Source organism: Vigna unguiculata, chromosome 6, assembly GCF_037176805.1.
Source record: "Vigna unguiculata cultivar grain cowpea cultivar isolate G323 ecotype 2 chromosome 6, ASM3717680v1, whole genome shotgun sequence".
NCBI lineage: Eukaryota > Viridiplantae > Streptophyta > Magnoliopsida > Fabales > Fabaceae > Vigna > Vigna unguiculata.
In genome coordinates, this window is record NC_140797.1 from 43,107,553 (window position 1) to 43,121,043 (window position 13,491).

At 27.7% G+C, this 13,491-nt stretch overlaps 1 protein-coding gene across 1 annotated transcript; it reads left to right on the forward strand.

Annotated features, from left to right (window-relative positions):
- Positions 1 to 11,453: 11,453 nt before the first annotated feature.
- LOC114189186 (uncharacterized) lies at positions 11,454 to 12,859 on the forward strand. The gene is made up of 5 exons (XM_028077892.2): positions 11,454 to 12,034; positions 12,148 to 12,256; positions 12,330 to 12,411; positions 12,515 to 12,566; positions 12,638 to 12,859. Exons 1-5 carry the CDS (start codon positions 11,654 to 11,656, stop codon positions 12,785 to 12,787), a joined length of 774 nt encoding a protein of 257 aa, XP_027933693.1. The 5' UTR covers positions 11,454 to 11,653; the 3' UTR covers positions 12,788 to 12,859.
- Positions 12,860 to 13,491: the final 632 nt, after the last annotated feature.

The window sequence follows — 13,491 nt, forward strand, 5'->3', positions numbered from 1 at the left end:
TTTTTCAAAAGAGATTGCTGATATCACTGACAGAAAATAAAAGACACTGGTAGCATGCCCAGTTGTCAATGTTTCTCCTTTTCATTGTTTATCTATTATCTCTGCAAAACAACATAAAAAAATATGTACACATAGATCACACTTACCGCTACAATTATTTGAGTTACGCGTATAAGATATATAGCAATTCAGTGAAACTGTGAGAGCATTCCTTTTAATGGTTCATTTTATCAAATACAGTATAATTCCTAATTGTCATTTTAGAATCAGCTTTCTCTTTTAAATTACTTCACCGTAAAAAGTGTTAGACTAAAAACGTTATTATCAGATTTTAAACCAAGTAGCATTTTGACCCTGTTTCAGAGGTGGGGTTGTATATGTTTTGAAGTTCTATTACTTCAAACCTATTCTTTTTTACAATTTTTTTCTTGTTATTATTATTATTATGATACCACGTATTTGATTTTATATTTTCTTTCTTGGTATACCTTACAATATGTGCTCTACGCCTCTACTCTTGAGAATGGACCCAGCTTTTCCCTAGATGAGAAAGCTAGCCAGCTAGGCACCCAAAATGGAGCAATCATAAATAATGGAAAACAAATAAAGAAAAGATATAATAATTTTGAAAGACAACAACAACACATGAAAGCCCTTTAATTGAAACCGTACCCAATTACTTCTCTTCTGTAGATAATTAGCATGGCTACACACCAACAAAATCGGGGCTCGGTTAATGGGTGTTGTACTGATTGAAGTAATGGTGTTTCCTAATTGTAGAGCTAATTAAATGTAATTAAATTAGTGGGTGCTTGGGAACTGTGGCATGTAGTGTTATGACGTTAAAGAGAAGGAGTGTGTGTGTGTGTGTTTGTTTTGGTTACCCTGTTATGGTGAAGAGAAGCTGTTTAACCAAAAATTTAAGGTTAGAGAGTTTTGGTAAGGATGAAGCAAAATTTGAAAAGGACGTTTGGAAAAATGGCCAATGAAAAGGAACCAAAGGGAAATAGGGCGGTGGTCGATGTGGGACCCGTGATGAATGGGCATCATTAACCTCCAAAATCCAAATGGAAAATGGTGGAGCCAGGTGGGAAAAAATAGGAAAGAAAAAACAACAACAGAAAGAAGAAGTTAATTGCGTGGACAACTTTTGGTTCCCTGAATCGGTCCATTTCCACTCTTCATAGCCTTGGGAATCCCACTTTTCAAAAGATTAAAACTTCACATGGACCCACATGCCTATGCTTTCATCTCCCACGTCACAGAATAAATTACTTCACCTCATTTCACCATACAAATTTAGCTTCTCTCCTTTCAAACCCTCACAGGTCTCATCATGCTGCTCTTCAAATTACAAAAAATTAAAACACCATCGTCCATGGATCTTCACAATAATTACTGTTCATATATAGTATCACAGATAATAACACCAACTCCAATTCTGAACGTAAGCTCAAGTATTTCCTTTCTCCGATCGCTCCTCACTGTTTTAATGATGACTCAAACATGAATCATCATTCCGACATTCTACCGTTTTTTATAGTATTAAAAAGAGACACTAATGTCGAAACGAAGTGATGGGAATCCGAATTAGGCTTCGAAAGTAGCACAAGTTGATGTAGTAAACTATGGAGGAGAGTGTTTTTGTTTGTGATATTTACCACAAGAAAAAAAAGTTAGAAGGAATTGGCTGTAAAGCGACAAAATTTAGCTGAAAAAGTTTAGGGGCGGTGGAGAGTCCCCACTCTAAAATGGACGCCACACATTAAGCTGATCTACTTCGTATCATTTCATACCCTTAAACCAATACAAGCCCGCCACGTGGATGCTAACTAGGATTACACCTTTGAATGTGTTCACGTTTGGCTGTCTCGGCTATTATGCTCCTCCCTCTCTCTCTCTCTCTCTCTCACATAGTAACGTGCAATGCTCGGTTTTCCAACCAGGTGACTGAATCATTCCAACGTTGATGACGTGGACCAATAATCGCACACCTCATGTGGGCCTTTCTTCTCTCGTGGTGGCCCACTCCGTCGCAGATTCCCTTCCTGCGTCATCATGCTCGTATATTCTACTCTTGTAGGCTCAACTCTTCCTCACCTTTCTCTTAATTTATTCTTTGATTTTTGATATTATTAAACTCGTCTATTATCACACATTTATTTTTTATTTTATCTTTTATGAATTCGTAGTATATTTTATATATATTTTCGATCTGAAAAACCGTGGCAGTCACGCCTGTATTAACAAAGAATGAGATTATAGGTGTATTTGTTTGATAATAATAATTATAATTTGATTAGGAATGCATAATGATGATTAGGATGGGAAGTGGAATCAGAAATGGGTGCTGTTGCTGATGGTGCTGAGGTCAATCTTAGTTTGGTTTGAGACAGAGACCTGTGAATTCCCAGTTTCAAATGCTTTGCCCCTTTGTAACCACGGAACAAGAAAGTTGGCGAAATGCACATTCATACACAATCACTCCCTCTCTTTTATTTTTCCTATAAAGCAATAAATAAATCTCATCATGCATTATTAGGATAAAACAACACACTCATCCATATCATCAACTTCTACTATACTGTTTTAATTCAAAAACAGATATTCATATTTACTCAAATATAAAACAATAGTCAATCCTGGGTTGCTTGTTTTATTTTATTTTAACGATTTATAAATTTTTAAGAGCAATAAACAATAAAAGAGTACGTATTATATTAAATAATATAGGATTGAAGAACTTCACCTAATTCAAATAACAATTGAAAAATATAAATGAGTAGACTTCAAGATATTAAACATTTTGTTCTTAGTGGTGAGCCTAAGTGAGCAAGAGTTTTTCATTAGTTTTCTACATATTTTACTTTTACGTGCTTAAGGTTGGTTTAGTAAGTTTAGAAGAAGGAGGGAGAGAGGTTATGAGTTCAACTCTCCATTAAAAAAAACTTAAATATATATTTGGTTCTAATTTTGTTGTTTTTATTTAATTTGGTTTTCATTTTTGTTTTGTTTTCAATTAAGTTCTCATTTTCGTCAAATTTTGGTCAATTTAGTCTTTCTTACTAACGGTGTTTAAATAGTTAATTTTTTTAACAGTATATGCCACATGTCAGCTTCTAGTTTTTTTTAATTCTTTTAATTTTAAAAAAATTGTCCAGTGTCAAGTCACAATCGTGCCACATGTAAGATTGTGGTTGTATTATTTAGTTTTGGATATTCATTATTTTTGTTCAATTCAGTGTTTATATTTGTTATTTTTATTTAATTTAATATTAGTTTTTGTTAAAATAAAACAACTTTTTCCCTAGTTGAGACCAAATTTAATTTTTTATAAATATTATATATATTTTTAAAATTGAAATTATTATTAGTTATTTTTGAAATTCAATTATAAATTATTATATTTAATTATAAATTGAATATAATTCTTAGATTCAATGGTTAAATAGAATATAATTATTTAAAATATAATTAAAATATAATTATTAATTGTAATATATATTAACATCTGTAAAATTGACATTTAAATCTAAAATATTTAATATTTGTATTGTATTTTATATATTAAATTAAAATCTAAAATGTTTTACATTTAAATGTTAATTTTATAAATATTAGTTTACTTTTCTAAAATATTTATAATATTTGAAATATTTTTAAATATTAATTTTAAATGTATCAATATTTTAGAATATAAATATTAGAAAAATAACATTTAACATTTATATTTTAATAATATTTTAAATAATTATATTTTATTTAACAATTATATATAAGAATTTTATTCAATTTATAATTAAATTTAATAATTTATAATTGAATTTAAAAATAATTAATAAAAGTGTCAATTTTAGAAAAAAAAATATTAGTATAACTTTTATAAAAGATATTAAATTTGGTGTCAATTTGAAATGGACAAAATTGATTCATTTTAACCAAAATTGGGATGAAAGTGAACAAAAATAACAAATACTAGGATTAAATTAAACAAAAATAACGAATATAGGGAGTAAATTGAACAAAAAAAACAACACAACCAAAAACTGACATGTGACACTGACATTGACATGTGGTACAATTATGACTTGACGCATGGACAATTTTTTTAAACTAAAAGAAATTAAAAAAAAATTAAAAAAAAAGGATCGGACACATGACATGTACTATTCAAAAATATTAACTACTTAAACACGGTTAATAAAAAGGATCAAATTGACCCAAATTTGACGAAAATGGGAACCAAGTTAAATAAAAATAACAAAAATAGGGATCAAATGTTTATTTAAGCCTAAAAAAATTAACAACTAACATTTGTTGGTAAAAAAAAAACCTAAAAGCTTATATTCAATTCTTATTTACATATTAAAAATGATTATTGTTTATAACATCTTGCAAAATCATCTTTTGTTTAAGGTTGACTTGTATCACATTATTACAAGTAAATACATAATATTTGTGTTAAAGTTCCAATTGAACAATATGAATAAATATATAAAAAATTTCTAATAAAAATAATATTCAACCTAACCTAGCCGATACAACTTAGTTTAATATTTTAAAGGGTTAAATATGTTTTTAATCCCTTAACTTTAAGTAAATTTGGAAATTAGTCATTTTGAAACTTTGAATTAATTTAGTCATTCATCTTTCAAAATACGTAGATTTAGTCATTTTAATCAAATTTTGTTAGGTTTATTTGATGTTTCGTATGCATTTCAGAATTATATTTGAATTATTTATACTGTTTGACACATTTTTGCTTTAATGTTAAGTCAAATACTATTATAAAACAAGCTTGAAATGTCAAATAAACTTAACAAAATTTGTTTAAATTGATTAAATTCACGTATTTCGAAAGATGAAGGACTAAATTGATCTAAAATTTTAAAATAGACTAATTCCAAAATTCACTATAAGTTAAGGGATTAAAAACATATTTAACCATATTTTAAAATACATATAAGGCAATTCAATGGTGGATTGAAGGGACTGGGAGCCGTGCCCCCAATTTTTTTGAAATTTTTTTATTTATATGTATTCTGAAAATTGATTTAATTTTTAGTTTTTGAAATTAATGATAGGAAATTTGATTTTTTGGAAATTTTTAAATAATGAGAGTATATATTGAGAATTGATGAAAACTAAATTAAGTATCTTTTTATTTATTTTATAAAATATAACATTTAATGCTAATAAATAATAAAGTATAAAATTTAATTTAATGAAAAATAAACAAATTTATTAAGATATTTTTTATTTTCTCTCTCACTGTTTATGAGTTTCTCACATATTATAACTATTTTAAATTTTTACTTGTTTTATTTTCTTTTGTTTAGGAAAAAAAAAGAAAATTGAACACAAAATCATTTTTTTTGCTCTATTTTTTGTATACTTTCTTTTATTATTGAAAAAATAATAATTTTTTTTCTCAATTAATAATAAAATATTAGTTTAATAATTAATATTATTTTTTATCTTATATTTAATTTTATAAATATATAAGAAAAAGAAATGCATAAGGATTATAATGATCAATATATGATTCAGTGAATGTGTAGCTAGAAGAATGACCCGTATAATTTTTATTAGTTATATATTATAATGAACTATATATGATTTTATACAACTTACTATTAAATTTTAATAAAATAGTATCATATTAAAAAAAATTAAAATATAATTATAAATTTATTAAAATATAATGTAGGGTTGACTTACTTGTCGATATAATTTTCAACTGGCTGTTTAAACTCACTGCAACTACTATATTGTCACTTATTACCTAGTCGCTCTTCACGAGGGTCTTTATCATTGTGCAAATAAGATCTCAAACAACTAAATACCAAAATTGAATTTGCATGAAGTAAATTGTTAGATTTATATAATAGTATTAATAATAATGTATTAATAGGCTAAATTACAGTGTGTGCTTTTAATTTTTATTCACAATTCTGGTTTTACTATTATTTTTCACATGTTAGCCTTTGTATTTTAAAAAAATCACAAATTATTCAAATAATCAATTTTGAGTACATTAATATATATTGTATTCGTTTAAGATATAAAAGATATTTTATGTAAGTGTAAAATATAAAAAATAAGATTAAATATGTTGTTGCCTATTAACTTTTAGTTAAATTTGAAGTTAATCTATCTTCTGTCTAATTTATGCCTCAAACTTTAGAACTGCGTGGATTCAGTTCTTAAAATCAAATTTGATTAAAACTTATTTAACGTTACTTTACATTTGAAACATTACATAAACTTAATAAAATTTAGTTTTAAAGAGAAACTAATTTTTATTTTTATTTTAAAGTTAAGACCAAAAATATATTTAACCTTAAAAAATTAAAGGTAACGAAAATTAAATATCAGTTAAAATTGCATATGCTTTTAAATATGAAGGATAAAACTACAAGAAAAATGTGTGTGTACATCATGAATAAAAAATTAAAAAGGAGACATACTTAAAAGATTAAAATTAAATAAATTTTGGTTTAAAATTTGGGGTTTTAAAATATTCCAATAATCCATAAAATTTAGGGTTTTAACTCATGAATTTTCTTGCATTAAGGAGGTATCAATTATTCGAATATTTGATCGGGGGCCATGCCCCCTATGTCACAATGGCTGGTGTCTTTTTTTTCACTCTACAAGAAATGTTCCTTTGGAATGTCGAAATAATACACTATACTTTAGTTGCTTAGTATTAGTCCTACCAAAATATAACTTACATTACATGTCTTAAGTTTAGTGTTACTATGTAGTATTTATCAACTATAAGTATACTATTATGTACTATTGGCGTGTTTCAAATCCTTCCATCACAATAAACTTTATCTTTATATCATCAAACAAATAAAATAAAGAAAATAATTTTATTTCTTGATCATTTCGATTTTTTTTTGTCAGGATTGCATCAATTCCATTATTTTCAAAGAAAAATAAAAAATAAAAAATTTGTTAAATGTTAGATTAATGGCCAACATCATCTCCACAAAATCAGTTTTAAGTTGAGATTTGTAGTTCATTTATACAATAGGTTATAATTTAGTTCCTATTCAAAGTTGGATTCCAACAAATATATAGAACACTGTGGCGATATAGTGTTAAGATTTTAATTAATGAAATAAATTGTTAAATGTTGATTGTACAATACCATGAAAATGAAGTTTGAAAGTCAAGTTGAGGATTCATTGTAGAAGCTGCTTTTGGGAGACACGATTCATTTTGGAAAACGACCACTTGGCCACCATCGTCTTCACTCTGATCTTTCTTTTTGGAACTTTCTTTTATTATTTATCGATAATGTATTTCGCTTCATCGTTTTGCGTCCCAAATTAGCAACATACCAGGTCCCTTTGTGAAAGTTGGGACAGGGATAGTGTGATGTTCTAATAACTTTTAACTGTCGTGAATGATTGTAATGGTTTTTCTATCTACATTTGAATGCAATGATTCTGTGACTCTTAACACCCCAACCCTTAACCAGTTAAAGTTGGTTCTAGATCACACGTTCCTTCCCAACCACGTACTATTACGTTCTTTTTCGTTTACCACCATTGCACTGCCAGCTCCTACCCAAATTATTCCAATCTATACAAACAATAAGAAAAAAACAGACAAAAAATATGGATTAGTTTATTAGTACTAAGAGAGTGAAACACCATGGTTTTTAGGGACAACCTAATATATATTAATATGATGAATTAAGGTTCAAAATATTGATGGCCACTTAAGATTCAACATGAGCAATATTATCTTTGAGTACGGTGGATGCTAAAGTTCCAACAGCAACAATTTGAGTATATAATGTTGTTGTCCTTTGTACTGTGCATTGCACGAAGTACTCAACAACGAACTTACCCAAATCCTGCTTCAGCATGCTGCTCAACATTGGGTAACACTCAACATGCTCAATGATTACCGGTGAAAATTTATTAATTTGTTAAAAATTCGTAATTTTGGATTAATCGTATTTTGGAATGTATTTTCTCAACCAGTGTGGTTGTGACATTTAATAGCAATACCTATATGTTTGTGTGAGCTTTTAGAGTTTATCTTATAAGTGTGTTTTTTCAGAAAAAAAATTATAAAAAAAAATTTAAAAACACGTCAACGTGGAGTCGTGGATTAATCATAGTAAAGTGAGTGTGTTTGGACCCATGTCCAGTATGGACATATGATGATAAAATCACACCAAATTTGTACAATTATGCAAATTATAGGTCATTGCTCTGCAAAATACAAGAAGATGGAAACAAACACGCTGGAAGTATAGTTTTATATTGAGAATCCCTATGATCTCAATTCAATAGTTGATGAAGAGAAAGTTAAACTACACACAAGATATGTGAATAAAAAAAATCAAATGAGTTACATACTTTACCAAAAAACTGACCAAGAACACCAAAAAGGAAAAGTTCAATAAAGAATTAAATTATGTTACCAAATTTGAAAGCATGAAGGTATGTTATATAAATCCTTTAAAAGAGAATAAAGTGGATAATGTTGGACTTTGTACTTTTGCAATAGTCACAATATAACACAAACACAAACATGCAAATATTGACATTAGGAACACTGTATATGCTCGTGATTATATATATATATATATATATATATATATATATATATATATATATATATATATATATATATATATATATTGTTAAGAATTAAAGTGTGAGTTTAAATTCTACATTGGATAGAAATGAGAAAGTAAAACACCATATAAAAATAAATACCAATAAATTCACTGTTTTAAGGTTTTTGTTGAGAGTAATATTAATGTCTGGACTCAGGTTTCATTAAGTTTGCATTCAATGAATCCAAACTTTTTCAATTGATTTTCAAACATACACTTAGTGTTTGCTTCTTATCTTATGCTCTAACTTTCAACTTTTTGATTCGCAATATATTTTAACCTCATTGACCTTTCTCTAGTACTAAAATTTCTCACATAAAGTAAACTTTTTTTTGTCATTTTTTCTAAAAATTTTAATAATTCTTTCTTAAATAATTATTTTTACAAAATTATAAAATTTGCAAATATTTCTTATATATTTTTTAAAAAGTGTTTTATAAAAAATATTTTTTAAAATAATTGATAATTATTTTTTGTAAATTTTGTTTTGTAATAAAATTTATAAATATTTTTTATGAAAAAATTTTAAAATAAAATTAACAAAAAAATCTGAGTTTTTTTAATAGTAGTCCCTTCCCTTCTTTCCAATAGTTTGTTCTATGTTTCACACATTATGATATAGGAAGAAGAGAGATAAGTGACAAATACTAATCGAGAGTATGTGATGTTGAGTTGAGGTGTCTATATATAAATAGCTAAAAATGTTTTGTGGATTTTATTGAATTTCATGTTTTGAAATGTGAAGATAAATATTTTATGAAGATGAATTTTAGCCATCCCTTTACACTCTGGTTGGCGTTCGATTACGGAAATAATGATGGGCTTTAACTCGCTCTAGATCCTCAACAACCTAAACTGGGAAATCGATGCCAAATTACCACAACTTACTCAAATTCATGCAAATAGTACCATCTTTCTACTACCTAAAAAGCCTTATTCTAACACGCTAGCCACCCCAAATTGATTTCTCAAGGTTAGTGGGTATCCCTATAATCCAATAAAAAAAAATAAGGGAAGTTCATAAAATTTTAAACAATTTTTTGTATAAACAAGATTTAAGCAAAAGGTCATTTCAACTTTCCTTTTTCATTATTTTTTTTCCTCTTGGAAGTACTTCTAGTTCCTGCAATTTTAATATAATATCAAAAGTTAAAAGTCCAACGTGGCTTAATTTGCTCAACTTCAAATGGTTTATACATTCATCGTATTAGTTAGAAATATGGGTCTTTGGACATTGGACATCGATATATGAGATATCATTTTTTGCGTGTTTCTTAAACTTATACGATATGTGTATTATGGCACCTATTTGGTGTACTTATAAGTTTATTTTAAAAATAATATAATATGATATGTGATATATATATATATATATATATATATATATATATATATTATAAAATATACAATAATTTTTTAAAATATAGTAAATATATGATTGTTATTATATAAATTCAAGTTAAAATCATATATTTTAAAGTTATTAACATAAAAAATTATAAACTATTATTATCATAAAAGTATTACTATTATTTTTGGAAAAATAAGATTGATTTAGTGAATTTAGAAGGAATGATGAGAAAAGTTGTGAGTTCAACTCTCTTACTAACAGAAGACTAACAACTAACATTTTTTGATCATAAAAAAAATACTATTACTTTGTTAGATTAAATACTTTATTAATAAATATCTAAAAGTATGATACATCATAATTTTGAACCCATAAGTTTTTTATTTGTGTAATATTTTGTCAATAATATTTCATTTATAAATGAAATCCTAATTTGGAAGTAAAAATAACTGAGGACTTGCGGTTAAGTTAACATTTTTGGACATTTTTTAATATTGAAAAGAGAGAAAACATTGATGTATGTAAGATAAACTTAATAATTACAGTTTATCAATTCCTTATTTTAACCACAAATAACCACTAAAAAACTAGATACTACCCACATTTTTTCTAAACCGGTGGACAAAATTCTATGGTTTTTTTTGTTAACACTGTAGACAAAAAAAAAAATGGTTCACCAAAAGGCATGGAGCTCCATGGATTTTTTTTTTCTGTAACTGAGTTTAAAGTGATGAAACATGGGTCATTGTTTCTAACACCTCCACAATCTCGACTTGTACTTCATAATTTTTTATATTTTAGAATGTGTAATCTAAAATAAAAAAATATATATTTTGGATTTTATATTTTAAAATATAAAATAAAGAAATTTATTTTTTATTGTAATATTTAAAATACAGTTTTGGATATTCTTCTAAATTACGTATTCTAGAGTATAAAAATTGTATTCGGATTAGACATTTTAAAATATAAGATAAAAAATCCATTTTGAATTATAACTTAAAATACAAAATTTAGATTTTGAATTACACAATTAAAAATACAAAATGTTATGGGAGTGAAAAATATATAAGGCGGTGCAGGAAGAAGTTGCCCGAAACATTTCATACAGCTGAATTTGGGTCATTCAGTTTAAGCTTCCACCTATATTCCGTTGGGCCCAATGGTTGAGAAGACCTTAACATCAGTTGCATCTAAAAATTTAGGCTTCATTAGTACTAAGGTTGAGTGGAATCAATTTTAATAATGGTAAAATACATTTTTAATTTCTAAAAATATTTTAATATGATGATTTTGTTTCTTTCTAAAAAATGGACTAAATTTCAATTTTGATCTCCTTTAGTTCCCAGAGTGAGTTTAGACGCTATAAAATATTCAAACAATGATAAAATTTTGAAAGTAAAAACCATAGAATAGAAATACAATACAAGAGTGTGTGGAGATACCTAGCTTTGAGGTGGAAGCATGGATCAATTACGTGAACCCTCTTCGTATCATGAAATGTTCTTAATCTTAAACCTTGCCTTTGCTTTCAAGCATTTTTCCATTCATAAAATATATTTTCTCTCTCTGTTTTGGTGAAAAGATGCGGAATTGAAGCGCTTTATTTTCTTATTTCCCCATGTTGAAAACTTGAGATTGTTCCATCTTCTATGGCATCCTTCTTCATCACTGGCCCCATAAAATTCAAAACAATTACCTCGTTTTCCCAACTGTCCTTTTCTACTTCCTATGCTTCTTCTAATGTTTCCATCTCTAGAAACCTAACAACAAAAGTTCTTGCACATGCCAATTTTCATTCTTCATTTCCATTTCATGGGACATTGTATTCTGAGAAGCAGAGAGGTTTCTCCCTCATTGCCTTTCATTCTGAGAACTCAGAATCAGAAGGGGAAGAAGATAACCACACCCTGGAAACAGTGATGAAGTTGTACTCTGCCTTCAAGAACAAAACAACACACCAATTATCTGCAGATGAACGCCAACGTGTCACCAATTTCCTCTCATTCTTCGAAGCCTTTCAAGGAACAACGGTATGGGCTTAAATTTCCTCTCACGCCATTAATGTTCAGTATAAAATAATGCTTAATCATGTTAAATATGTAATTCGTATTTTCTTGTGGTGACCCTTCTTGTTGTGTTGCAGCAAGTGTTGGAATTTTTTTCTTATCTGACAACTGCGTTTGGAAACAACATTCAAATTATATTGAAACCGACGAATGACGGCATCAATGTTGGTCTCCAATGGAGATTTGGTAAGCATGCTTGGTCTCTGCTCTCCATGAATCATTTGTGTAAGAAACTGTTCTTAAAATTTCTAAATTGCAGACTGGGACAAGATACACCTTCCCCTTTGGAAGGGTTTCAGCTTACACATAAACCACTCTTACCACGGGAAAGCAGTAATAAGGTTTGTTTAATCATGAACTCAGATAGGGAAGAACAAGATACTAAATTTACTAACTAACTAAAACTTTTCACACAGTTGATGACATCGTTTATGTCTAATTCAGGAATATTGAGATGTTTATGGAACCACTGCGCCACTTGAAACCTTTCGGATTGGTAAGGAAGATGAAGTTTTTTGACTGCATATTGGTGCAAATAGTCTTACCCTTTTAGTTTCCCTTATGCAGAAAACGAAAGTAGGTGTTGGAGAATTGTTGGAGAAGATGGGGTCATTTATGGTGTCAGGATCAAGGAATAAGGCTAAACGAATTTTGTTCCTGGTGCTGGCTGTGTTGTCCCTAGTTGCTTTCTTATTCTTCATGAAACTGGCTTCATAGAAAACCGTGTCTTAAATCATGTCATGCTCAACTTTAGTCACAAAAAGTAACACTTTGGCTTTAGCAAGGAAACCTTATGGGCAAGATTAGGATCTCTTAGATTCCTTCTTCCATTATTATTTTTAACCATTCATACTTTTTTTTTTTCAAAGAAAATTGATATTTAATTCAGAGATTTTATAAAAGGGAACTGAAAATGGTTGTGGTTGTCTGAATTTGGAGTCAAATATGAGAGTTAGTAGAATAAACATCACCGTCACAAAATTACTTTCCCCGTCTCCATATTATCTTTCACATCTTTATCGCATTAGAATAACCAGTAAACATTAGTTATTAAAATTTTATTAAACACCAAGAGAATCAGTCAATTTACTATTTTTTTAAGATTAAAATTATAGTTCTGTCAAAAAAATATTAAAATTATAGTTGTTTTGTAACAACCAGAATAGAAAAGAAGAACTGAAGTCGAGTTGCTAATTAACATATTAAGTTACTATAGCGAAAAAATCATACTGGGAAAATAACGCATGAACAATTTTTAAAAAAATTTAAACGTATATCGACGTAAAAATTAAGTTTTTTTTTTTTTTAATTTGATGTGCATAAACATAGAATTAGTTTTAAAGAAAACGTAAAATTCGACAGTTATTTAAGAAAAATCCCCTTGCGACATAATCATACTTGTTAATATTTTCTTATATTAC